This window comes from Lepidochelys olivacea (genome assembly GCF_965140295.1).
Source record: "Lepidochelys olivacea isolate rLepOli2 genome assembly, chromosome: 6".
Lineage (NCBI taxonomy): Eukaryota > Metazoa > Chordata > Testudines > Cheloniidae > Lepidochelys > Lepidochelys olivacea.
In genome coordinates this window covers 1,654,473-1,680,035 of record NC_140416.1, presented here as the reverse complement: position 1 = coordinate 1,680,035, position 25,563 = coordinate 1,654,473, and the positions used below count along the sequence as shown (strand labels likewise).

General features: G+C 52.0%; 1 protein-coding gene and 2 long non-coding RNA genes across 8 annotated transcripts; 1 reads left to right on the top strand and 2 right to left on the bottom strand.

Moving 5' to 3' along the window:
• The first annotated feature begins 257 nt into the window (after window positions 1-257).
• LOC311522438 (perforin-1-like) lies at window positions 258-6,665 on the top strand. Of its 6 annotated transcripts, XM_084631773.1 has the most exons (4): window positions 258-657; window positions 1,487-1,517; window positions 4,576-5,156; window positions 5,376-6,665. In XM_084631773.1, the coding sequence occupies exons 3-4, from the start codon at window positions 4,630-4,632 to the stop codon at window positions 6,418-6,420; spliced, it is 1,572 nt and encodes a 523-aa protein (XP_084487899.1). In that variant the 5' UTR covers window positions 258-657; window positions 1,487-1,517; window positions 4,576-4,629; the 3' UTR covers window positions 6,421-6,665. The 6 variants fall into 6 exon arrangements, with proteins under 6 accessions (XP_084487899.1, XP_084487897.1, XP_084487900.1 ...); XM_084631771.1 differs by lacking the exon at window positions 1,487-1,517 and having other exon boundaries at window positions 258-480; XM_084631774.1 differs by lacking the exon at window positions 258-657 and having other exon boundaries at window positions 1,513-1,623.
• A 2,779-nt stretch (window positions 6,666-9,444) lies between these two features.
• LOC311522757 lies at window positions 9,445-10,935 on the bottom strand. Its single transcript, XR_014712177.1, has 3 exons — window positions 10,770-10,935; window positions 9,670-9,874; window positions 9,445-9,555 (listed from the first exon to the last, which is right to left on the bottom strand). It is a non-coding gene; the product is annotated as an uncharacterized lncRNA (long non-coding RNA).
• Window positions 10,936-18,897: 7,962 nt separating this feature from the next.
• Window positions 18,898-25,242, bottom strand: LOC311521851. The gene is made up of 3 exons (XR_014711983.1): window positions 25,171-25,242; window positions 19,398-19,504; window positions 18,898-19,151 (listed from the first exon to the last, which is right to left on the bottom strand). It is a non-coding gene; the product is annotated as an uncharacterized lncRNA (long non-coding RNA).
• Between the last annotated feature and the right edge of the window lie 321 nt (window positions 25,243-25,563).

Below are 25,563 nucleotides of genomic sequence, written 5' to 3'. Positions count from 1 at the left end.
AGGAGCAATGCACACATTGCTCTGTCCAAGGACAAGGGCTAGATATGAACCCTGAGAACTTGATTGTTTGGACAGCAACTGTGGGAGGTTTTTTTAGCCTGGGCTCAAGGCCTAAAAACCAGAATTGTAGTAAATAAAGAATGGTAACTAAGCATATAAATCAACGTCATACATTCCTTTGTGTAGCAGTGTGTAATGCTTAAAAAAATATATATAATAAAAGGAGAAGGTAAAAGGCGGGGGGGCAAAACAGCCCATCTCCGCTGACCAGCCTGTTTGCTTGCATAAAGCTGTGTTCTGTCTCATCACTGAACCGCAACAGGAGGTCCCCAAGCCAACCAGTGTGGAAGAGAAGAGAGCTGTAACCAAAACCAGTCTGGGGTAACTCCCTGAGTAATGGGGGGAATGATGAGAAGAACAACTTAAGAAAACAAGCACTGAACAAGCACTCATCAAACGGCGATTGATTACAGCATGACGGTGCGAAACTCACTGACCCCCAATGAAGGAAAATTACTATGAAGCAGGGTGCTTTGCCATGGGACTTTGGGTTCGCCTTACCACAACTTCGGCGCATTGGATCGCGACCGACAGAACCCAGCTTCCCCACTCGTGACCAATCTAACAGGCCATTAGATTGGTCTGAGCTACAGACTGGTAACTATAACATTGACTGGTGGGACAGTGCGTGTGTATCTGAGTGTGCGTGTGTGTTTCTGTGAGCATACGCTAGCTGATTTCATAGAATCACAGAATATCAGGGTTGGAAGGGACCTCAGGAGGTCGTCAAAATCCAACCCCCTCCTCAAAGCAGGATCAATCCCCAATTTTTGCCCCAGATCCCTAAATGGCCCCCTCAAGGGTTGAACTCACAACCCTGGGTTTAGCAGGCCAATGCTCAAACCATTGAGCTATCCCTCCCCCCAAAAATTTACTATTCTATTCTCCATAAACACGGCGTACTGCCTTATCCCCTCAAAAAGATCCTGTGTGCTTCTTATAAGCATAACACATCCCCTAAAGTGCGGGGCCCCCAAAGTGTGGGGACCGGGGCGGTTGCCAATAATAACAGCCAAATGGCTTTCACTATGACCGTGTAGGCTATGCTGAGCAGTGAGATGGGACACCAATTCTAAAGGTTGTGATGCAGAGGTCCCCCTCAAAGGTTTGGGGGAGGGAGGCACAGGAGGGGGTGGCTATGGCGTCCGAGCTGAGCCTCCAGGTCACCATGTCACCAGTCGCTGGGGTATCCATTCTCCAGGCCATTGACTGGGGTCCCAAGTTCCGTCACTGGTCCCTGTAACAACAACTTCCCTCTCCCCATTATCTCATTAAACCAGTAAAACACAGGGAAACTGAGTCCCACCACTTCTGCATGCACACCTTTGAAAAACCCAGAAAATCCCCCACTTTGTCACAGCAGGAATCGGGCTGCCTGCAACTGGATTCTCCTTAATTAAGTTTCTCTCTGTTTCTCTTCTTTTAGGGAGGATCAGAGACCAAACAGCCCCTCTCTGGTGAGGGACCCCGTCGCACCGGCCATGCCCAGATCTGCTGCTTCATCCCTCTCCTCCTTCTCCTGGGAGATAGGGGAAGGGGGGAGACTCTCCATCTCCAGGAAGGGTGCGGATCGGTGGTCTGCACAGCCACTGGGCGGGCAGGGGGCTCAGGTGGGAGAGGTGTGAGGTCAGGATATGCCTTTTTCCAGAGTGGAAGAGGGAGGAGAGAGGGGCCTCAGAAGAGGGGGGGCGGTGGGGGCGGGGCCTCAGGGAAGGGGGCGGAGCACCCCCAAAGAAAACTAGAAGTCAGCGCCTGTCACTGTATTTATATGGCACAAAGCAAAGCCAGGTGACCAGAGACCTCTTTAGAAGCTGGGACTCACACTAGCTTCTGGCACAGACAAGGTAAGTGCCATTTAGTTATTGCAAAACTTTTGAAAATGTAGAAGAGGAATCCCGGGGCAAAATCCTAATTTCTTCAGGGGAAGGGGGGGGGATCCCCCTCCAGGATCTGACCCCACTTCTCCAGCTGGTGCCCAGGTAGGGTAAAGGAACTGCAGCACTCACTCAGCTGCCCTGGGGTGTCTCTCTGTGTGGAAGCCCCTCAGCCCTCCACTAACCCCCTGATACCCTCCTTGACCCCCATTCTACCCCAAGTGTCCCTCCCCCATTTCTTCCCCCACTCCTTCTTGCCCCCCAGCTCCCCTCACTCTGCCCAATGAATAATTCCTTCCTGACCCCCAGATCCAAGCACAATGCCTGGGGGCAGGGAAAAGGTATGGACACTGTTACCACTCACGAAAGAGATCTTCGAGTTATTTTGGATAGTTCTCTGAAAAAAGAGTGGCCGTCAAAAAGGTGAACAGAATGCCAGGAATAATTAAGAAAGGGACAGATAATAGGACAGAAAATGCAGTATTGTCTCTATATAAATCCATGGTACGCCCACATCTTGAATATTGCTTTCAGATATGGTCATCCCATCTCAAAAAAGATTGGAAAAGCTTCAGAAAAGGGTAACAAAAACTATTAGAGGTATGGAACGGCTTCCATATGAGCAGAGATTAATAAGACTGGGACGTTTGAGCTTGGAAAAGAGACGTCTAAGGGGAGATATGATTCAGGTCGATAAAATCATGACTGGTGTAGAGAAAGTAGACAAGGAAGTGTTGTTTACTACTTCTCATAACACAAGAACTAGGGGTCACCAAATGAAATTAACAGGCAGCAGGTTTAAAAGAAACAAAAGGAAGTATTTCTTCACACAACACACAGTCAATCTGTGGAATTCCTTGCCAGAGGATATTGTGAAGGCCAAGACTATAACAGGGTTCAAAAAAGAACTAGATAAATTCATGGAGGATAGATCCATCAATGGTTATTAGCCAGAATCGGCAGGGATGGTGTCCCTAGGCTGTCTTTGCCAAAAGCTGGGAATAACCAAAAGGGGATGGATCACCTGATGATTCCCTGTTCTGTTCATTCCCTCTGAGGCACCTGGCATTGGCCACGATCGGCAGACAGGACACTGGGCTAGATGGACCTTTGGTCTGACACAGTATGGCCGTTCTTATGGACACACAGTGTAGGGGGTGAGAGGGCCTTGTTTCCTGCTCCAGAATCCTGGCTCACAAATAGGGGGGCAGAGATGGGGACTCAGGGCACCCCCAGATCCTGGAACAAACATAGGTAGGGGGCTCAGGTCGTCCACAGATTTTGGCATGGCCAGAGCAGGGGAGGGAGGGGCTCAGACGCCCTCCGTGCCTAAACCCTGCCACTCACCCTGCCCCCTTGTCTCCCTTCCCGATGTCCCGCCCCTCCCCACACCCTGTCCTGAGAGCAGAGAGGGGCAGGAGGCAACACACATCCCCGGAGACGACCCAGCACCCACAGGTTTCAGAGTAGCAGCCGTGTTAGTCTGTATTCGCAAAAAGAAAAGGAGGACTTGTGGCACCTTAGAGACTAACCAATTTTTTGAGCATAAGCTTTCGTGAGCTACATCCGATGAAGTGAGCTGTAGCTCACGAAAGCTCATGCTCAAATAAATTGGTTAGTGTCTAAGGTGCCACAAGTCCTCCTTTTCTTCCAGCACCCACAAACGCTGGCTCCCCAGCAAGTTCTCAGCTTTCAGTAGAACCCAAGAGTCCTGGCTCCCATTCCCTGTGACTGGGGTCTCAGGGGGGGCCACCCTGGATCTCTATATCCCCTCTCGAGCCTGCCTGACCCCACTCCAGATTTACAATTGGATCACTGATGTCAGGATCTGGCCCTTCCCCCCAGCCAGTTCCCCCTCACTCTCCCTTCTCCCCCTGATCCTCCTGGATTCGTTGGGGGGGGATTTTGCTGTAGGTGGGGGTCCCTCTTTCTTCCTGCCCCGCCTCCCAATTGATGAACCCAGAGAGCTCAGGAGAGCTCAGCTCCCTGCACTCTGATCCAGCTGACATCTGCATCAGGGCGGCCCCTAGAAATGATGCCGTTCCAGCCCAGCTGCCGTGATCCCCACACGGAAGCCCTGTGCTTTGCTGCAGACAGGTACCCATGGGGCATGTGGGTTGCGATCTTCTCTCTCTCTCTCTCTCTTCTCTCTCGCTCTTCCTGCAGGAGGGAATGGGGCTGTGCATATTTCAGCAAGGTCACCCTACTTCCTGTAGCTCACGTGGGGGATTCAGTTCCCGGCACAATGAGGGGAGATTCATCTTGGGGGTGGGGTGGGCACAGGTGCATATCTGCGCAGCTGTCTATTACATGGAATGAGAACTATTCACCCATGTGTCTCAGGTCCCCTACTACAGACAACTAAACCAACTGCCCCCTACTGGTCAGACTCAGAACTGCCAGGTTGTATGTGTCCTAGTCCCTGTACTGCTCACATCCAGCAGCAACTCTCCTTCAGAATCAGCAGGCAATGGGGTAGGCAGGCTATAGCATAGGTTGTTGGAGAGCTCTTCTCTCAGATTCAGAGAGGGTTGTAGCAGCTTGCAGGCTTCTGGGATGCTGCTAGGATGTGTTGTGCCTGTGGAACTGCCTGCCACTAGATTGTCGTTAATGAATCCTCTCTCTGTTTTTCTCCCTCCAGGGAGGCTCAGAGTCCGAAAGCCGCTCCCAGGTGTGGGGCACCATTGCACCAGCCATGGCAAGATCTGGTACCTTCATCCCTCTGCTGCTGCTCTTCCTTCTCCCTGGAGTCTCCCCCGACTGCTACACAGGCACAGCTGAGGAGTGCGATGAGCCCATGGACTTCGTGCCCGCGCACAGCTTGGTGGGGGAGGGCATCGATGTGACCACGCTGGAGTGGACGGGGGCCAATCTGGTGGACACCAGCCTGTGGCGTCGCCCAAATGGCACCTGCACCCTGTGCGAGAACCGGCTGCAGGGGAGACAGCACCAGAGGCTGCCGCTGGCCGTGGTGGACTGGAGGGTCCAAATCTTGTGCAACCGGGAGCTCAGCAGCGCAGTGGAAGAGTCAGCCGCAGCAGTGGGCCGGGTACTGGCGTTGGATGTGAACAATGACTGGATGTCAGAGCTGGAGCTGCTAGACGAGTCCCATGGCCTGGCCTTGGGGGGGTCCAAATCCCAGCTCACCAGCTACGCTTACCAGAAGGAGCTGCAGGACAAGTACATGTTCGTGCGCCAAGAGATACCCTGCGTGTATTACAGGTGAGAATCCCCCACCCCGCCCTGCTCCCTGCAGCCCAGCGCCCCCTACTGCTGCAATGGGGTAGCACTGACTGCAAGAGGAGAGCGTCTCCCACTGCCCCCCAGCTGCCAGGGAAGCCACGGAGTGAGCACTGGGGAAGTGGGGCCAGTTTGTTCAGGGGGAAGATGCAGGGGGTCTCTGATTGGTTCCTAACTCGTCTCTCTTTCCCCTCTGGACAGGTTGAGGCTCACTCAACACCCCCCATTGGCACCCCAGTTCTCCCAGGCCCTGAGCAGCCTCCCATCTAGCTACGACTCAGCGATATACCGACGCTTCCTGGCCACGTACGGCACCCACTACGTGAGGCAGGCGGACCTCGGGGGGTACATGCGGCGCCTGGTAGCCATCCAGACCTGCCAGGCAGTGCTGGATGGGCTGACAGCTGCTGACATCAAGGCGCGCCTCGATTCACAGTTCTTGCAAGACCTGGGCCTGAGTCAGACCAGCAAGCAGAGCAGCCCGGGCGAGGGGAGCTCCCAGGTGCCCTACATGGAGAAGCGCATCCAGGTGAAGGGTGGCCACAGCTACTCCAAGCAGCTCCTCTCCACCAAGCAAGACGCCAACTCCTTCTCCACCTGGATGGAGAGCCTCAAAGCCAGCCCCGACCTGGTCTCCTACTCTCTGATGCCCATCCACACCCTGGTGAGACCGGGCGACCGCCGACGGGAGGTGCTGAGGCAGGCAATAAAGGAGTACGTGGCTGAGCGGGGGCACAAGAAGAGTTGCCCTCGTAGCTGCCCACAAGGGGGCGAGGCCGACATCTCGGACCCCTGCAAATGCTACTGCTCTGGCAACCCCCTCACCAACTCCATGTGCTGTTCACTTAAGCGGGGCACGGCCCGGCTGAAGGTCCATGTGCTGCAGGGCACAGACCTGTGGGGAGACACCACGTCCGCCACCGATGCCTATGTCAGGGTCCTCTTCCAAGGACAGATCATGGAGACGGGCCACATTCGTAACAATAACAACCCCATATGGTCAAAAGACCTGGACTTTGGGCCAGTGATGCTGCCAGTGAAGCCCGAATTGAAAATCGAGGTGTGGGACAAGGACCTATGGAGGGACGAATACCTGGGTGACTGCAACACTTACCTTGAGGTCGGCAAGAGCGAGACGCTCACCTGCAGCCTTGTATACGGCCACTTGGAGTTTTCCTACACGCTGGAGTGTGGGCCCAACCTGGGGGGCAACAACTGCCATGAGTACGTGCCTGTGAGAGGCTGAAGGGAGAGAACCCAGGAGTCCTGGCTCCCAGCCCCCCCTGCTCTAACCCACTAAACCCCACTCCCTTTCCCAAGCGTTACCAAGTCTCACAAGAAAACAAAGTGGTTACACCTTTCCAAGCTCACCCAGCCCATCTCGGAGAGAGCTCAGGGGTGTCTTTTGACAAATCCCTTTGTTATTTTTCGTAGTTCTAGTGTTGATGCTTCCAACCGGAAGTTGCACATTGAAACCATGAAACTAATAAATGTGTGTGTATCCTTGCATTATTTTGTTTTTATTAATAAAGGTTCTCCTCGCGCTCGCCAGACACCCATGGGCTCTGTTGCCTCCCTATGGCACATGCCTGTGTTGAAGTATATCCAGGAGAAGGACAAGAAATTGGCACATAGTATGTATTGAACGGGCAGGTCAGAAAGTTCCCAAATTTGGGGCTGTTTTGTCCCTTGAACGGGCCTGGGGGCGTCTCAAATTCTGATGGGCGTCGACATTGGCACCAGTCGATCACCGAATCCGCTCTGCCACCCCTTTTTCAACTGGAACAGTGTGTTGAATCCCCTAGTATAAAGATGCCCTAAAACAAGCCCCTCCCCCCAAAACAACAGCCTCCCCCTCAGCCCCTGACTCTGAAAGAATTAAAGCAACTTTTGAAAAAAGCAAGCCCAGTTCTGCCGGGTACAACCTGCCTCCGCCCCCTCCCCGGTGCCTCCTCTCGGGAACACCCTCCCCTGCTCTCAGGGCCCCCATTCCCTCTCCCCCCATTCCAGGGGCTCTGTTTATCATGCATATTAGAGGCCCTGTTTGTCCCCTCCCATTCACTCCCTTCCTACATGCCAGGAGCTCTCTGCCCCACAATCCCTCCCATGCCCCCTCTTCTCATGTCTTTTTGGCCTATCACAGACCTCAGGGTTAAGAACATGACAGAGGCCAGACTGGGTCAGACCAAAGCTCCATCTAGCCCAGTCTCCTGTCATCTGACAGTGGCCAGTGCCAGGTGCCCCAGAGGGAATGAACAGAACAGGGAATCATCAAGTGATCCATCCCCTGTCGCCCATTCCCAGCTGCTGGCAAACAGAGGCTAGGGACACCATCCCTGCCCATCCTCGCTAATAGCCATTGATGGACCTATCCTCCATGAACTTATCTAGCTCTCTTTTGAACACTGTTATAGTCTTGGCCTTCACAACATCCCCTGGCAAAGAGTTGACATTGAGGGTTCACGGTGTTGACACTTTAAATGCCATATGCACACTGGGCAGAGATGACTGGGCCCTTCTGAGATGCTGGAAGGGATAAATCTGGCCCCAGGGCAGGGGCCTGGCTGGCTTCGGGGGCTGTGGAGAATGGGACATGGGGCCTTTCCCCTCTCGGGGGTGCTGGCTCCAACCCAGCCCCAAGGCGGGGCACTGGCTGACTCATGGGGGTGGGGAATGGGGTCTTTCCCCTCTAGGGGGCATCGGTTCCTATCAACCCAACAACCACACACCATTGCCCACCCGAGGGGTGTGTGAGATGCAGCTATCTCTGGGGTGGAGCGGTGGGGACCTGTCAGGGCGTGGCCATTTCCTTCCCATTTCAAAGGGGACCTCGCAGTCCACATCAAAGCCCCAGCCGCAGGTGGGGCTGGGGCTGGGCTGCAGACGCAGGCAGGATGCTGTGGGCTCCTGGGGATCGATTCTTTGTGGCCACATGAGTCACGGGCTGCCAGTAAGTGCATGAGCAGATGCAGCACCAGGATGTGGCCAGAAGCCCCCACAGGAGACCCTCCACAGCCCTCCACAGCTCCCGTCCCTCCCCCACAGTGGAAGGGTAGGAGAATTGAGACCACAGAGGTCAACAGAGCTTTGGGGCAGAGGCACATCAGAGCAGGGCCTGCTGAGCCCTGTGCAAAGAGAAACAATCATCAGCTGGATTGTTTTACAGGTGGAGAAATTGAGGCAGGGAGAGGGTGGGGGTTGCTCAAGGACAGGGAGCTGGGAAGTCCTGGGTTCCAGCCCCATCGCCCTCTGCTCTAATTCACTAGCCCCCACTTCCCTCCCAGAACCAGGAATAGAACCCAGGAGTCCTGACACCCAGCCCCACCCTCCTCTAACCCACTAGACCCCACTCCCCTCCCAGAGCCGAGGAGGGAACTCTAGTGGGTTAAATCTCTGGGGCCTCGTACAGGAGACACAGAAGAAGGAAGAACACTGGGAGTCTTTGCAATGGAAAATAGTCCATGGAGACCTTTACTGTACCAGTAGCCCATACCCCTTTCCCAGCTGGCCCCAGAGCAGGGGGGCTCGCTGGGAACGGGACACAGGGCCTTTCCTCTCTAGGGGGCACCAGACATCCTTCCCCACCACAGCTACCAACTACACAGGCCTCCCCAACACAGTCACCTCTTCTGGCTGGCTTGGGCAGATGGGTGATGGGATTTGGGGCCTTTCCCGTGGAGGGGGTGCTTCTGATCCAGCCCCAGGTGGGGAGGACTTGACCTTGTGTTTTCATAAGGAACCCTCCAGTGCAAGTGGGTCGAGATAGGCCAGAGCTTCTGGGGTTCCTACATACCCTGTCTCCCAGAAGACCCAACAAGACGAACATGCACGACAGGGGCAAGAAAAGCACAGAAAAGAGAGAAAAACGCAGCAACCACTGACTCTCCCTCATAGCCTCCCGGCTGGAGAAACACAAGCCCAGGCCTGGCTCCCATGGGCCATGCCGAAAAGTGGCAAACTGGTCCCAGCGACGGGTCGGCAGTTTTGGTCGGACGTATTCCTGGAGGTTTCGTCACAAAATAATCTTTCATTGAAGTTTAACCTTCGGTTCCTGGAAATGTCAGGCCAGTCCTGAAGGGTTGGCAACCAAAGATGCTGCCTTGACCAGCTAAGTCTGACTCTTCTCAGGGAAAGGTGGAAAAAAGAAGGGGGGAAGGAAAAGAAGAGCATGGGGGAGAGGGTGGGAGCAGGAAGTCCATGTCTTACCACCCGGGCCGTGTTTGGGATTCAGCCGGAGACAGTGGAGGTGGCAACATCACCTTGGGTCCCTCTGTCTCACCTGACCCCAGCTCAGCTCCTAGACCCAGGACACTGAAGGACCAACGACATCATGGTGGAGCCCAGGAGATGGTGCCGGTGGCTCCCATCTGTCCATCTGGCTCTACGGTGACCAGAAAAATTAGGACAGAGTGTGGAGTGTAATAGGATCCCATATAAAAAAAAGCCCCAAATATCGGGACTGTCCCTATAAAATCAGGACATCTGGTCACCCTACCTGGCTCTCTCTCCATCCTGGAAAAGGGGCGCTGGCCCCAATAGCCCCTCCTCTCTTGCTTTTGTCCACCAATCAGGCCTCATTTCCGACCCGCCGATTTGGGTCCATTCGTTCCCATTCTCTTTAATGGTGGATCTCCGAGCCAGGCGGCACCGCCAGGACCATCAGAAGGAGACTAGGCACTGCTCGCTCATGCGCAGTCGCCCTTACGGGAACAAGGCAAAAAACAAGGGATCAGGACATATGTTGAGGTTCGGTGGGTGAAAAGCGTAAGATCTGCCATAGCAATTTACAGCTTCACCCCGCCACGGCTGCAGCTGATGGATAAGCAATGGGGGTGTCTGCTGGGGGGCTGCTCCCAGAGTCTGGCCCAGCTAAATGCTATACCAGAGTTATCTCCTAAGGATGCTCCCCAGTTAGATCATGTTTGATCCCTGCAGGGTGCTCTGCGGCCAGACAGCAGGAGTTGAGAGGGGGGCGCTTGTCACCCTAGACACGACGGAGCCGGTGGAACGAGCTCTGAGCTCACTGGGGTTTCTGTCTCCGTGAGAGAGAGATCAGGGCAGCGCTCCGCAAGGGACAGGTTTGTCAATCCTTATCGGACCCCGCTGGGCATATGGGGAGAAGACAGGGCCTTACTGGGCGACAGCCAGGTAGAAATGCAGGGAAGGGGCATTTTCTGTGCTGAGCCCAGTTTTTCACGCTATCTAACCTAAATCTCTCTGGCTACAAATTTAAACTCTTGCTTCTTGCCCTGCTTTCTGTGGCCAATGACAACAATTGATCCCCAGCCTCTTTATACCAGCCGTAAACATATTTAAAGACTGTTCCCAAGTCCCCCTTTCTTTTCTCAAGACTAAAGAGGGCCAGATTTTTAACCTTTCCTCACAGGTCAGGTTTTCTAAACCTTTCTCATTTGGTGGCTCTCCTCTGGACTCTCTGCAGGGTATCCACATCTTTCCTAAAGTGCGGCTCCCAGAGCTGGGCACAGTTCTCCAGCAAAGGCTTCGCCAGTTCCGAGTAGAGCAGGACAATTACCTCCCACATCTTACGTACGACACTCCTGTTTGTGCACACCAGAAAATTCACTTTTTTCTCACCTGCATCACGCTCTTGACTCATATTCAATTTGCGATTCTCTGTAGCCTCCAGGTCCTTCCCGACACTGCGTCCTCCTCAAACTGAATGATTGAAGTGATGTGAAAACCTGCTTTTCACACGGTTGGCTGGCTGTGCCAAAAACCAGGGGAGGGAATTTGGAGGGGGGCGTGAACCTGAAAAGAAAGAAAAATCAGATGTTTGTTTGGCAAAGTGAGAGCACAGGGAAGAAATCATGTTGGGTGAAATGACATGGTTTCATTTGGCGATTTAGTTGGGCTTAGAGGGTAGAGAAGGGAGCTGACCCAGTGTGGCTGCCCTGAGGGTGAAACTTTCTCCCATCTGTCCACCCGGCCTCTTCATCGCCACCCCAAAGTTCTCTCCAAAAGGGGGCAGTTGCCAAAATAACCCCGCTCCTGAGTTTGTCCACCAAGCCAGCCTCATTTCCAGCCCCCCAGATTTGATCCGTTCCATTCTCCTTCTGAATCACACATATCCGAGCCAGAAGGTGCCGCCAGGACCATCGGAAGGAGACGAGGCAGGGCTCGCTCAGCCGCGGCTGCCCTTACGGAAGCTAGGCAAAAAGCAGGGGATCAGGACGCGTGCCGAGGTTCCAGGGGTGAAAAGCTTGCTATCTACCCTCGCGATTTACGGCTAAACCCTACCGCGGCTGCAGCTGATGGAGGACCAATGGGGGTGTCTGCTGGGGGGCAGCTGGTCCCAGTGCCTTGACCACTTTGGATCCAGCTAAATTCTATTCCAGCCATAGGCGCCGACTGTATGGGTGCTCTGGGGCTGGAGCACCCACGGCGAAAAATTAGTGGACCTACCATCAGCCAAGCTTCCCTCCCCCCCACCTCCTCCTCCCGCCCTGCCCCCCCCGGGTGTGCCGTGTCCCCGCTCTTATGCCTCCCTCCCAGCATTTCCCGACAGGCCACCACCAAACAGCTGTTTCAATGCATTAGCACACTCTGGGAGCGGGGGAGGAGAGGGAATGTGATGTGCTCAGGGGAGGAGGCAGGGAAGAGGCGGGGCTGGGGTGGGGATTTGGGGAAGGGTTGGAATTTGGGGAAGGGGTGAGAAAAGGTGGGGCAGGGGGCAGGGCCTCATGGAAGGGGTGGAGTGCAAGTGGGGCCAGGGGAAGACCGGGGGATCGAGCACCCATGGGAAAGAGGAGAAGTCGGCGCCTATGTTTCCAGCATTATCTGCTAGGGACACCCACCAGCAAGATAGCGTTTGAGCCCCACAGGTGGCTCTTGGGAGCGCTGGTCAACCTAAGGGCAACAGAACCACTGAAGCGAGCTCTGAGCTCCTTACATTAGCCTGGGATTCTGTCTCTGTAAGAGAGATCAGGGCAGAGCTGTGCAAGGGGCGGGTTCATAAATCCTAATCGGAGCTTGCTGGGCATATGGGGAGAAGACAAGGCCCTACAAGGCGACAGATCAGTAGAAATGTAGGGAAGGGGCGTTTTCTGTACTGATCAAAGTTTTTTCTAACCTAAATCTCCCTTCCTGCCAATTAACCCCATTACTTCTTGTCCTACCTGATTGCTGGCCTCTTTATACCAGCCCTGAACATATTTAAAGACTGTTCTCGAGTCCCCCTTGGTTTCTCAAGACTAAATATGTCCAGTTTTTTAGCCTTTTCTCACAGGTCAGGTTTTCTGAATCTTTTCTCATTTTTGTTGCTCTCCTCTGCACTCTCATTAGTGTGTCCACATCTTTCCTAAAGCCTTTTTTGCAACTGCATCACGGTCTTGACTCATTCAATTTATGATCCACTGTAGCCCCTCGGTCCTTCCCTACACCAAATCCTCCTCAAACTGAATGACTTGGAGTGATGCCAAAAACTCGGGGTTGGGGGGGGGGGGGATTTCATTTTGGCTTAACCCGAAAAAAAATTCAATTTTTTGGCAAAGTGAAAGCACATAAAAAATATCATGTTCGGTCAAATAAAATGCTTTGAGGGTTTTTAAAATCAAATGGGAGATTTTGATTGGAATTGAAATATCAAAATGTCTCAATTTTTTTCACCATTTTGGGGGAGAGAGAAAAAATTTCTGAAGTTGACGCAAATTTGTTAAATTTCTTCTATCAACTTGAATCTGTATTTTTTTATGAAAATTTTTGCCCAGTTGTAGCCCAGTTCTAGTTTTGGCCCCCTCCTGGGTTCTATCCTGGCTCAGGGTGGAGAAGGGGGTTTGGTTGGTCAGAGGGGTGGGTCTGGTGGGTCAGACTGGTGGGGCTGGGAGCCAGGACTCCTGGGTTCTATCCCCAGCTCTGGGAGGAGATAATCATAAAGCCTCCCTAGACTCCTACCCTGAGTCAGAGCACTACACATACAAAAGGAAATGAGCCACTCATGGGGACTGGAGATGCATGGAGAAGCACTGCCCCCTACCGGTGGATACTGTAATTCAACAGGCCTAACAGGAGACACATTCAGGTTAGTTCAGTGACCCACGACCCCAAAGTCCTCACCCAGCACTGAGATGAAGCCATCTCTGGGGAGGGACAGCTGGGGAACAGGTGCAGGGTGACGTCTCAACGGGAGGGCCATGTTTCGTTCAGTCACTAATGCAACTTGGAAATGTCACTCTACATTGCAGCTTTGAGGTTAAGAATTAAAATAAAGTGCTTGGGGTAGAACCCAGGAGTCCTGGCTCCCAGACCCCCCTGCTCTGACCCACTAGCCCCCACTGCCCTCCCAGAGCACCAAGTGTCCCACCAAGGGCAGCATCATTACAGTGGCGTAGTCGGCAGGATCCACAGAACCAGGTCAATTAAGCTTTGGATCAGAACCCCACGCTATCCAAATTGGAATTTTTGTATTGAGAGTTTTGCTGGGTAAAGATCAGTGATCATGAGCCAGAAAGCATCAGCAGAAGAAATCAAGCTGCAGTTTGAACATGAACAAAGACTGGCAGAAATTCGATTGCAGAAACTAGAAGCTAAGGCAAAAGTGGAAAGACTTAAGCTCCAACTCAAGAAAATAAAGGAACAACAGGAACTATATCATCCTGGAAAGCCAGTTTCTCTCAACAGCAAAGATGGGCACAGAATCTGTCCAGCTTCTAACATCACTCTTGTTAAAGCAGATCTTGTCAAAAAGGAAGATTACTTACCAAATCAGAGATTGAATGTTGTAGTCCTCTGTGAGTTTACTGTAAGTGTGCCTTTAGCCAGAATCCACCTTGAATGGAATGGTACTAAGCATGAAGTTATAGCTAGTGTAAGGAAGTTATTGCCTAAGGATTTTTTGATTGGGGAAGATATTAAAGCTTTGTTCAGTCCAGGTAACCAGTCACAGGAAAGGAATGATCTTAAATCTGTGTCTATTATGGGCAGTGATTTGCTGGGGAAGGTTTCTCCAAATGTTTGTCTGAGAAAAAAGAAAAGGAGGACTTGTGGCACCTTAGAGACTAACCAATTTATTAGAGCATAAGCTTTCGTGAGCTACAGCTCACTTCCTCAGATGCATATCGTGGAAACTGCAGCAGGCTTTATATATACACAGAGAATATGAAACAATACCTATTCCCACCCCACTGTCCTGCTGGTAATAGCTTATCTAAAGTGATTTCCAGCACAAATCCAGGTTTTCTCACCCTCCACCCCCCCACACAAATTCACTCTCCTGCTGGTGATAGCCCATCCAAAGTGACAACTCTTTACACAATGTGCATGACAATCAAGCTGGGCTATTTCCTGCATAAATCCAGGTTCTCACATCCCCCCCACCCCCATACACACACAAACTCACTCTCCTGCTGGTAATAGCTCATCCAAACTGACCACTCTTCAAGTTAAAATCCAAGTTAAACCAGAACATCTGGGGGGGGGGGTAGGAAAAAACAAGAGGAAACAGGCTACCTTGCATAATGACTTAGCCACTCCAAGTCTCTATTTAAGCCTAAATTAATAGTATCCAATTTGCAAATGAATTCCAATTCAGCAGTTTCTCGCTGGAGTCTGGATTTGAAGTTTTTTTGTTTTAAGATAGCGACCTTCATGTCTGTGATCGCGTGACCAGAGAGATTGAAGTGTTCTCCGACTGGTTTATGAATGTTACAATTCTTGACATCTGATTTGTGTCCATTTATTCTTTTACGTAGAGACTGTCCAGTTTGACCAATGTACATGGCAGAGGGGCATTGCTGGCACATGATGGCATATATCACATTGGTGGATGTGCAGGTGAACGAGCCTCTGATAGTGTGGCTGATGTTATTAGGCCCTGTGATGGTGTCCCCTGAATAGATATGTGGGCACAGTTGGCAACGGGCTTTGTTGCAAGGATAAGTTCCTGGGTTAGTGGTTCTGTTGTGTGGTATGTGGTTGTTGGTGAGTATTTGCTTCAGGTTGCGGGGCTGTCTGTAGGCAAGGACTGGCCTGTCTCCCAAGATTTATCCTTGCAACAAAGCCCGTTGCCAACTGTGCCCACATATCTATTCAGGGGACACCATCACAGGGCCTAATAACATCAGCCACACTATCAGAGGCTCGTTCACCTGCACATCCACCAATGTGATATATGCCATCATGTGCCAGCAATGCCCCTCTGCCATGTACATTGGTCAAACTGGACAGTCTCTACGTAAAAGAATAAATGGACACAAATCAGATGTCAAGAATTGTAACATTCATAAACCAGTCGGAGAACACTTCAATCTCTCTGGTCACGCGATCACAGACATGAAGGTCGCTATCTTAAAACAAAAAAACTTCAAATCCAGACTCCAGCGAGAAACTGCTGAATTGGAATTCATTTGCAAATTGGATACTATTAATTTAGGCTTAAATAGAGACTTGGAGTGGCTAAGTCATTATGCAAGGTAGCCTGTTTCCTCTTGTTTTTTCCTACCCCCCCCCCCCCCCAGATGTTCTGGTTTAACTTGGATTTTAACTTGAAGAGTGGTCAGTTTGGATGAGCTATTACCAGCAGGAGAGTGAGTTTGTGTGTGTATGGGGGTGGGGGGGATGTGAGAACCTGGATTTATGCAGGAAATAGCCCAGCTTGATTGTCATGCACATTGTGTAAAGAGTTGTCACTTTGGATGGGCTATCACCAGCAGGAGAGTGAATTTGTGTGGGGGGGTGGAGGGTGAGAAAACCTGGATTTGTGCTGGAAATCACTTTAGATAAGCTATTACCAGCAGGACAGTGGGGTGGGAATAGGTATTGTTTCATATTCTCTGTGTATATATAAAGCCTGCTGCAGTTTCCACGATATGCATCTGAGGAAGTGAGCTGTAGCTCACGAAAGCTTATGCTCTAATAAATTGGTTAGTCTCTAAGGTGCCACAAGTCCTCCTTTTCTTTTTGCGAATACAGACTAACACGGCTGCTACTCTGAAACCTGTCTGAGAAAAGAGTAGTCTGTCTGTGAATGAAGTTTCTGAATGTCTGTCTAATGTCTCAGAAGTGAATCTGGAATTAGATCAAGCACAGAAAGCACTCATTGGTCAGGAAAATGTTTCTCAGGAGCAAATTAAAGTGGATGGTCAGGTTAAAGCCCTAACTGAGGAAGGAAAGGGTAGGTTTTTGATGGGAGAGGAGGACAAGGAAATTTTGGAGCAGCCTAGGCAGCCTTGTGAGCTGATGGCTTAATCTAGTCAGCAGTTTGGGAAGGCAAGGATAATGGAAGATGAGTGTCCCTGTACCTTACCTGTTACCTGGGTGGAGAATTGTGACAGTGAAGGAAATGTACCTGTATCTGTTAGGGGTATTGACTTGCCTAGGGAGGGAGCTACCCCAATCTTGAAGCAGTTGTCTGTGAACAGCCCTGTGTGTTGGGATAAGGGAAATGAAATCCCAAGCTGTGTGACTATAAAAAGGGAAGGTTTCTCCAGCTCTTCTTTGTTGGTAGAGCAGACAGAAGGTGCCTTTCAGCCTGTGATAGTTGAGAATAGTGCCGTTGTCTCAGAGTTGGTTCTGGATTCAACTAAAGTCCAGGAAGGGAATGATCCTAACTTGTGTCTGCTAGGGAGAATGGCACTGGAACTAGGGTGCATCCAATTAGTGTCTTAGCAAAATCCCAGAGACCAGACAATTCTGGTGTTTGTATTTTGCCTGTTGCTAATGTGTTGCTGGGAAAGGGTGTAGCAACTCTGTCTGATCAGGGTGATGCCCTAGCTGGGGCACAAGGAAAGCATAAAGGTAATTTGATTGTGTTGCCTACTGACAGTTTGGAAACTCATAGCCAGAAGAAAAATATTCCTAAGCTTGTGTGTGGCAAAGGGAAGAAGAATGCTTCTAACCTTTTGACTATGAAATCTTGCCTGAAAGGGGATTGTGTAGGAATTTGCCTAATGAGCCAAAGATGATTCTGGATGTAAGTGAAACTCAGGAGTTGGTAGTGGCTTAGCAGAGCAATGCTTCTGTGGAGCAAGGTAAAGGTGAATTGGTGCTTAGAAAGATTCCTAAAGAATAAAATTTTCGGGGTAGTCTTTGCAAGCAGTTTGCTGCAACTGAAGGGTGTGGATGTAATTTAATCAAGAAAGTTTCAGTTCCTAACAGCCAGAAAGTTTCTGTTGTGAATGGATCCACTGACTTTCCTTTTGAAAGATACAGTGTGGATCACTTAGAGAAGGTCTCAGAAGAAATGAAAATTGTCAGGGAATTTAAACAGCCCTATGACCAAGTGGCTGTGTTTGGCCAGCTTGTTGGGAAGACAATGGTGTTGGAACAGGAATGTCTCCACGCTAATTCTTTAAGTGAGCAGTCTGTGCTTCAGGGTCTGAGGACAGATTTGGTTACTGGTGTTTCAGAGCACAACAGTTGTATGGCTGAATGCTTAAGGATGCATAGGAGAGCAAGCAAACTCTCACCCTCAGACTCTTTGAATTTGTGTGGTATCTCTTTAAGACAGAGTCCAGCCTTGGAATTCGTAGCAGTTAAGGATCTGAAAACTGGTGAACAGGCTCCTGTCTGTGTTGATGCAAATTACCGGGCTGACAGGGAGAAGAAAGACTTGCTAATAGTTGCTAGCAAAGAGAGCACACCCAATCCGCCAGTGAATTCTGTTAAGCAAGAGAAATTTGCACTTGATCCTTCAGGAAAAGGAGGAAAAAAGAGAACTTTCTTTTGCAAAAGGAAGCCACAGGGTAACCGTAAATGCCAAAACCCCAAAGATATTGGGCCAGAGGTGTGGCATGACACAAATAATTGTAAATGGACACTTGCAATAAATTTGTTGTTATTGCTAATGGTGATTTTTGTAACTAATGTGTTGATATTACCAAGGACTGTAAAAATATATAATGTATCCAATCTTTTGGGAAATCCCTTGAACTTGTTAAAAGTAATACATAAGAACACACTACAGTCATCACTAGGACTGCCATCCTCATGCCAAGCAGGTGAAGTGGCAGCAGCCACCCCCTCCTCTGCCTCCCTCCCTCAATCCCTACCCTCATATCATCTCTTCATGCCCCCACTCTGCCCCAAGGGCCAAGCTCCACAGCGCAGCCTGGTTTACATAGTGGGTGCCCTACATGGCCTGGAAGGGCCGGTACACGGATGAGTGGTAGCTGGGTGGCAGGAGATGCAGGGCCTGGGTGAAGTGGGGTGGCAGTGGGGGGCTTTAGGATCCCTTAACCTTCCCAGAGGGAAAAGAGAGAGGAATTAGGAGCCAAACAGAGACCTCCCCCGGATTCCCTGGGGCAGGGGCTCTGTGGTGGGCGACCTCTCTTTGTGGTCAGTCCTGGCCCCATTGCCCTAGTGCAGCACTAGGGGGTGCTATTCTCCAGAAAGAAAGGCGGGGGGCTTGGTAGAGGATGCCATGCTGCAGGGGGCCAGCAGGGGGCACTGCAGGGGAGTCTCACCTGTCATACACACAGGACACCTTGTGGTGCACAAATATGAACTTGGCCTGTGCTCCTTCAGGTAAGCATAGCTGGTGAGCCAGGATCAGGAACGCCCAGGGCCAGGAATGAGAATGTATCCGACAGATCCAGCTCCAACTTCCAGCCATTGTTCACATCCGACCCCATTGCCTGGGCCGGGTCCATGGCTGAGTCTTCCACCGAGCTGCTGAGGTCCCGTTGCACCAGCTGTGGACCCTCCAGTCCACCATGGCCAGCGGCAGCCTCTGCTGCTGGCCTCCCTGGGGCAGGTTCTGGCACAGGCTGCAGGGACTGTTCAGACCGCGCTACAGGCTGGGGTCCACCCAGCATGGTCAAGTCGATGGCCTCCCCCGCCAGGTTGTACGCAGGCAGAGAGGCCAGGTTCTCATCGCAACCCTCAGCCTTGCTGGTGTAGCACTTGGGGGAGACCTCCCAGGAGAAGGAGGAGGAGGAGGAGAAGGATGAAGCACCAGATCTGGGCATGGCCGGTGTGATGGGGTCTCTCACCAGAGAGGGGCTGTTTGGTCTCTGATCCTCCCTAAAAGAAGAGAAACAGAGAGAACCTTAATGAAGGAGAATCCAGTTGCAGGCAGCCCAATTCCTGCTGTGATGAAGTGGGGAATTTTCTGGGTTTTTCAATGGTGTGCATGCAGAGGTGGTGGGACTCAGTTTCCCTGTGTGTTACTGGTTTAAGGTAGAGTGAGGTTGTTGTTACAGGGACCGGCGATGGAACTTGGGACCCCGGAAAATCGCCTGGAGAATGGATACCCCAGCGACTGGTTACCTGGTGATCGGGAGACACAGCTCGGATGCCACAGCCGGTTCTGGCCAGCAGGAGGACAATGGGCTGCAGAGACAGGACCCCAGTGACCTGACCAGGTGGTTCAAGACCTAGAGGAACAAAGGACAGATGAGAGGAGAGGCTGAAAGGAGAGGAGACCCAGGCAACCCTGTTTACCTGGACAGAAAACAAAGGACGGGGTGGGGCTTGGGGGCAGGTGATATCAGAGGCTCAGCTGCAAAGCTCAGGGTCTCTGGACCCCAGGGACCACACCAGACCAAGAGTGGGCAAGACCTATGAGTCCGTGACATCTGTGTGGTGCTCTGGGATGGACTCTCAATGGTCAGAATGGGCCACCAGGAATGGCAGAAGTTGCCTCTCACTCTGGCTGAGTTCTCAGAAGCCCTCCGTCTCCTGCTCACTGATCAATCTCCAGGCATGGACAGACTGACCGTTGAGTTCTGGGATGTCCTTGGCCTGGCCCTTGCTATTGTCTGGACCCAGTCTGTAGGGAGCACAGTGCTACCGCTGTCATGCAGGCGAGCCATGCCCACCTTGAAGGGGGACCTCTGCAACACAACCTTTAGAATTGGTGTCCCGTCTCACTCCTCAGCATAGCCTACATGGTCATAGCAAAGGCCATGTGGCTGGGATTGGCAGTTGCCCCGGGGCTCATGCTTTGGGGGGTCCCGCACTTCAGGGGTGTGTGTTATGCTTATAAGAAGCACACAGGATCTTTTCCAGGGGATAAGGCAGTACGCCGCGTTTATTAAGAATACAATAGTAAACCAGCTAGCGTATGCTCACATAAACACACACACACACATTCACTGTCATAGAATCATAGAATATCAGGGTTGGAAGGGACCCCAGAAGGTCATCTAGTCCAACCCCCTGCTCAAAGCAGGACCAATTCCCAGTTAAATCATCCCAGCCAGGGCTTTGTCAAGCCTGACCTTAAAAACCTCTAAGGAAGGAGATTCTACCACCTCCCTAGGTAACTCATTCCAGTGTTTCACCACCCTCTTAGTGAAAAAGTTTTTCCTAATATCCAATCGAAACCTCCCCCACTGCAACTTGATTGTCCCACCAATCGATGTTATAGTTACCAGTCTGTAGCTCGGACTACTCTAACGGCCAGTTAGATTGGTCACGAGTGGGGAGTGGGGTCCTGTCAGTCGTGATCTGATGCTCCCAAGTTGTGCCAAGGTGAACCAAAGGTCCCAAGGCAAAGCACCCTGCTTTTAGAGTAATTTTCTTGTATTGGGATCAGTGAGTTTCGCACCGTCAAGCTGTAATCAATCACCGTTTGATGAGTGCTTGTCGACTACTTGTTTTCTTAAGTTGTTCTTCTCATCCTTCCATCCATTCCTCAGGGAATTGCCCCAGACTGGTTTTGGTTACAGCTCTCTTCTCCTGACTGATAGGTGATTGCCTCATCTTTTGGAGTGGTTAATCTGCCCTCCTCCTCAAAATGTTATTAGGGCTATACAGCAATCTCCTGGCACCTTTATATCTGTCTTCGGTTCCTTCCCAGAACATCTGGTCCGGTGATGGCCTTCACACTTATCTTCTAACACACACATCCCGCATTCACACATAAAACAGGATTTATTAACATAGGAAGAGTACGAACATTTAAGCAGGAATATCAGGTTACAATTTAAAGAAAACAATCATCACACTCTTCTACTTATTTCACAATGCTACTTTAAACTTATAACAAAGTGGTGACCGTAAGGGTCTATTCCTGCCTTGAAATCAGCTTCAGACACAAGATTCTGGCTGATGCATCTTTACCAGTGGCACACCTGCTGTCATAAATATAAAGGGAAGGGTAAATCCCTTTAAAATCCCTCCTGGCCAGAGGAAAAATCCTCTCACCTGTAAAGGGTTAAGAAGCTAAAGGTAACCTCACTGGCACCTGACCAAAATGACCAATGAGGAGACAAGATACTTTCTAAAGCTGGGAGGAGGGAGAGAAACAAAGGGTCTGGGTCTGTCTGTATGATGCTTTTGCCAGGGGCAGAACAGGAATGGAGTCTTAGAACTTTTAGTAAGTAATCTAGCTCGGTATGTGTTAGATTATGATTTCTTTAAATGGCTGAGAAAAGAACTGTGCTGAATAGAATGACTATCCCTGTCTGTGTGTCCTTTTTGTAACTTAAGGTTTTGCCTAGAGGGATTCTCTATGTTTTGAATCTAATTACCCTGTAAGGTATCTACCATCCTGATTTTACAGAGGTGATTCCTTTACTTCTATTAAAAGTCTTCTTGTAAGAAAACTGAATGCTTTTTCATTGTTCTAAGATGCAAGGGTTTGGGTCTGTGGTCACCTATGCAAATTGGTGAGGATTTTTACCAAAGCTTCCCCAGGAAGTGGGGTGCAAGGGTTGGGAGGATTTTGGGGGGAAAGACATGTCCAAACTACGTTTTCCCAGTAAACCCAGTTAAAGTTTGGTGGTGGCAGTGGAAATTCCAAGGGCAAAGGGTAAAATTAATTTGTACCTTGGGGAAGTTTTAACCTAAGCTGGTAAAAGTAAGCTTAGGAGGTTTTCATGCAGGTCCCCACACCTGTACCCTAGAGTTCAGAGTGGGGAAGGAACCTTGACACCTGCCATTCCTTTCTGCTTTCAGAAAGGGTGGCTGGCAGGGTACATCAAATTATAATTACAAAATTCATTAATACATTCTACATTGTTTAGTATCCTTCATTCTAACTAACTCAGACCTAAACTAAATAAGACTTTTCCACTACAGATGCGGGGTCCCGGGAGACCTAGAGTGCTAGCAGGGGCCCTGATGCTGGCAGCAGCAAGCAACCTTGCCTTAGCCCACCCCACTCCACTGGCTCCCAGTGTCACTCACCAGAAGGGGTGGAAGCCAGAAAGAGGCAGGCTGGAGGCTTCAGAGAAGGGGTGGAGTGAGGGTGAGGCAGGGCAAAGCAGGGAAGGGAAGAGGCGGGGATGGGCTTGGGGGAAGGGATGGAGTTGGGGTGGAGCAGGGGCAGGAAGAGATGGGGTGGGGCCTTGGAAGATGGGGTGCAGTGGGGGTGAGGCCTGGAGTGGAGGGGGTCTTGGGCCCTGTACCCCTCCAGGGATCACCCTGGTGACTGGGGTCCACACTGGCTGGCTCAGGGACCTCCTTGAGACCATGGGTAGGGATGGTCTGTCGTTCACCCTCCTGTCCCTGAGCAGAAGAAGGCGTTCAACACGGTGGACTATAGGTATCTCCTGAGTACTCTGCGGGCGTTCGAGTTTGTGTCACTGTTTGTGGGTTTCCTGCAGGTGCTGTGCACCTCTGCGGAGTGCTTGGTCAGGCTCATCTGGATCCTGACCGAACCGGTCAGCTGTCAGGCCAGCTGCACACTCTGGCCGTTGAGCCCTTCTTCCAACTCCTCTGGAGGAGGGTGATGGGGTTGGTGCTCTGGGAGCCAGAGTTGTGAATGGTCCTGTCAGCATATGCCAATGACGTGCCTCTCGTGGTCCAGGACCCAGGTGCCCTGGTGCATGTGGAGGCCTGCCAGGCAATCGGCTCCGCAGCCTCCTCCTCCGGGTCAACTGAGTCAAGAGCTCTGACCTGGTGGCCAGGGACAGGTGGCAGGGAAGCTCCCTCCCACCCACGCTTCAGGCCATCCAGTAGAGCATGGGTCTGCTACTCTATTCACTTTTCCTCCACCCATCCCTCTCCATCGGACAACAGGCAGGATTTGGAGGGCAGGGTGGCTGAGCGGCTGTGGAGGTGGACCAGACTGTTCCAGTGCATCTTCCTGTGGGGTAAGCACTGGTACTCAACCAGCTAGTTCTGTCCATGCTCTGGCACCGGCTCAACACCCTGAGCCTGGCCCTGGATTTCCCGGCCCAGCTCCAGAAGGTTGCTCTGGGGTTTTTCTGGCCAGGACTGCACTGGGTCTCTGTGGGGGTTCTCCCCAGTCTCCCCCAGAGGAGGAAGGACAGGGCCTGGTCTGCCTCGGCATGCAAGTCCAAGTCTTCCACCTCCAGGCCCTGAATAGACTCCTTTAAGGTGCATGAAGTGTGTTGGCACACGCCTTCCTCTGCCTCTGCCCGGCAGCTCTTTTTGCCTCCATCCGAGGGGTCTGCAACCTGGTGCACAGGAGGTAAACATGCACCAGAGTCTCCCTCATGCCACAAAAGAGCATGTGCCTGGGACAGGAGTGAACCATGCAAGTACACGCCCCTGTTCAGAGCTCCATGAAGGAGCCATCAGCTAATATTCCTAGCAGACAGCAGAATCCAGGTGGAATAAAGGCTGGATCACTGGGGTTCCTCATCCTCAATAGATGGCACAAGGTGGCACTTCTTCATATTGGGGCAGGAGATGAGGGTGAGCAAATGAAACGTGAGGAGCATGAGTGTGTACAGAGGTTTCCTTTGTGTGATTCGGAAATGAACTGGCTGCAGATTATGTAGCCTTCTCAAGTTGTGAGAGGGAGTGGGTCATGGGGGTCTTACAGGGCAGGGGCCTGATAACAAGTTCGAGAGGCAGGGGTGAGGGGTGGGTGGGGAGCACCCTCTCACAGAACCTACTAAAGAAAAGCTACAGGGGTGGGCAGTAAGGCTGCCCTCATCTCCAGGAGTACATGCCAGGATGTATGAGGGGTGGAGAGCCCCATCAAACAACCAAGTGCCAGGGGACCCACCCAGTCCGGTGGCCATTCATAGTGCAGGAAGTCTCTGACCCTCGTGCTCCCTGCCAGGATCAGCCTCCTGAGCACTGAGGGGGACCCCGTGACCCCTACACCTAGTTGGGGAGTGCGCAGCAAGAGCTCCGCAAAGAGATCTACCCCCGCAGTGGCTGCTGCAGACCTAGATGTCAGCACCTGTCAGAGCCATCCCATCCATAGGATGGTTTGGGGCAACTGCCCCATGCTTTCTGGGGCATGTGGGGCCCAGGGCAGCCCAGCGGGTTAGTGTTGAGGGGTGGCCTGGCCCTGGCAGCTGGGGTCGGGCTGCATCCACATTAGTATCACTCGCAGGAGGGGAACTGGGGGAAGGGCTGGAGTGGGGGCAGAGTAGGGGTGGGAAGAAGCGGGGTGGGGCGGAGCAGGGGCGAGGGTTTAGGGGAAGGGGTGGAGCAGGGATCGGAAGGGGAAGGGGCAGGGCTTACGGCAGAGGAGGACGGGGTTGTCCCGGGCCTTGCACCCCCCTAGGGATGTCCGTGAGACGCATGGCCCTGTAACTTCCTGTTCCTGGTTGATCATTTGTCGTCCCCTGAATTTAGTTGAACCTTGGGCTTAATTAGTGGTTTCTCCCCCTGAGCTGGCACAGGAGCCTTCAGTTCTCAGGGTGGCAGGTTTTGAAATAATTTTTGGTGGTGCCCAGAAAAGGTCCAAGTCCCGTCCCCCCACACCTGCCTTGTAAACCAATATATATTTTTTAAAATAATGTTAAAATGTGAGGGCTCTGGGGTGGGGCTGGGGATGAGGGGGTTGGGGTGTGGGAGCAGTTCAGCAGAGGGTTGAGGGGCAGGGGTGAGGGCTCTGGGGTGGGGATGAGGGGTTTGGGGTGTGGGAGCAATTCAGCAGAGGGTTGAGGGGCAGGGGTGAGGGCTGTGGGGTGGGGACGGGGATGAGGGGTTCAGAATGCAGGAAGGGGCTCAGGGTTGGGGCAGAGGGTTACGGTGTGGGGGGGGTGAGGGCTCTGGCTGGGGGTGGAGACTCTGGGGTGGGGTGGGGCTGGGGATGAGGAGTTTGGGGTGCAGGCAGGCTGCCCTGGGGATGGGGCCCGAGAGGACGACTCCCCAGCAGCACACTCACCTCACACCACTGTCCCTCTCGGGCCCCTCTCCGGTCCAGGAAACCTCCTCACCTCCCCTGCTGCTGCCCCTCATTGTAGCCTTACTGGCAGTGAGGGGTGGGGCTGCCCCTTGCCCAGCGTGTTGTGGGTAGGCTAGCACCCTCCCATCTTCCCAGGACTTTGATAGGTGGGTTTGCTTGTATGATGGAGGAAAAGAGCCAATAGGAAACTGAAAGAAAAACTTTTTCAGGGTCGCCGGCTCCAAGCCTTTACTTTGCATTTACCAGAAATCACACAGAGCATAAAGCCCAGAAAAGGTCAATAGCCTTCCTCTCCTAACCCGGGCCCCCTAGTCACGGCCGGACAGCAGTGGGGAAGCGTGTTTGCTACTCGGGTGGCATCCTAAAGGTGGG

Bases quoted from the DNA above. Each gene is read 5' to 3' on its own strand.
- LOC311522438 (XM_084631770.1), top strand. From the start codon at position 1,542: ATGCCCAGATCTGCTGCTTCATCCCTCTCCTCCTTCTCCTGGGAGATA. The intron at 1,671-4,575 runs GTGGGAGAGGTG...TTCTCCCTCCAG, and splicing joins TGGGCGGGCAGGGGGCTCAG to GGAGGCTCAGAGTCCGAAAG. The intron at 5,157-5,375 runs GTGAGAATCCCC...CCCTCTGGACAG, and splicing joins ATACCCTGCGTGTATTACAG to GTTGAGGCTCACTCAACACC.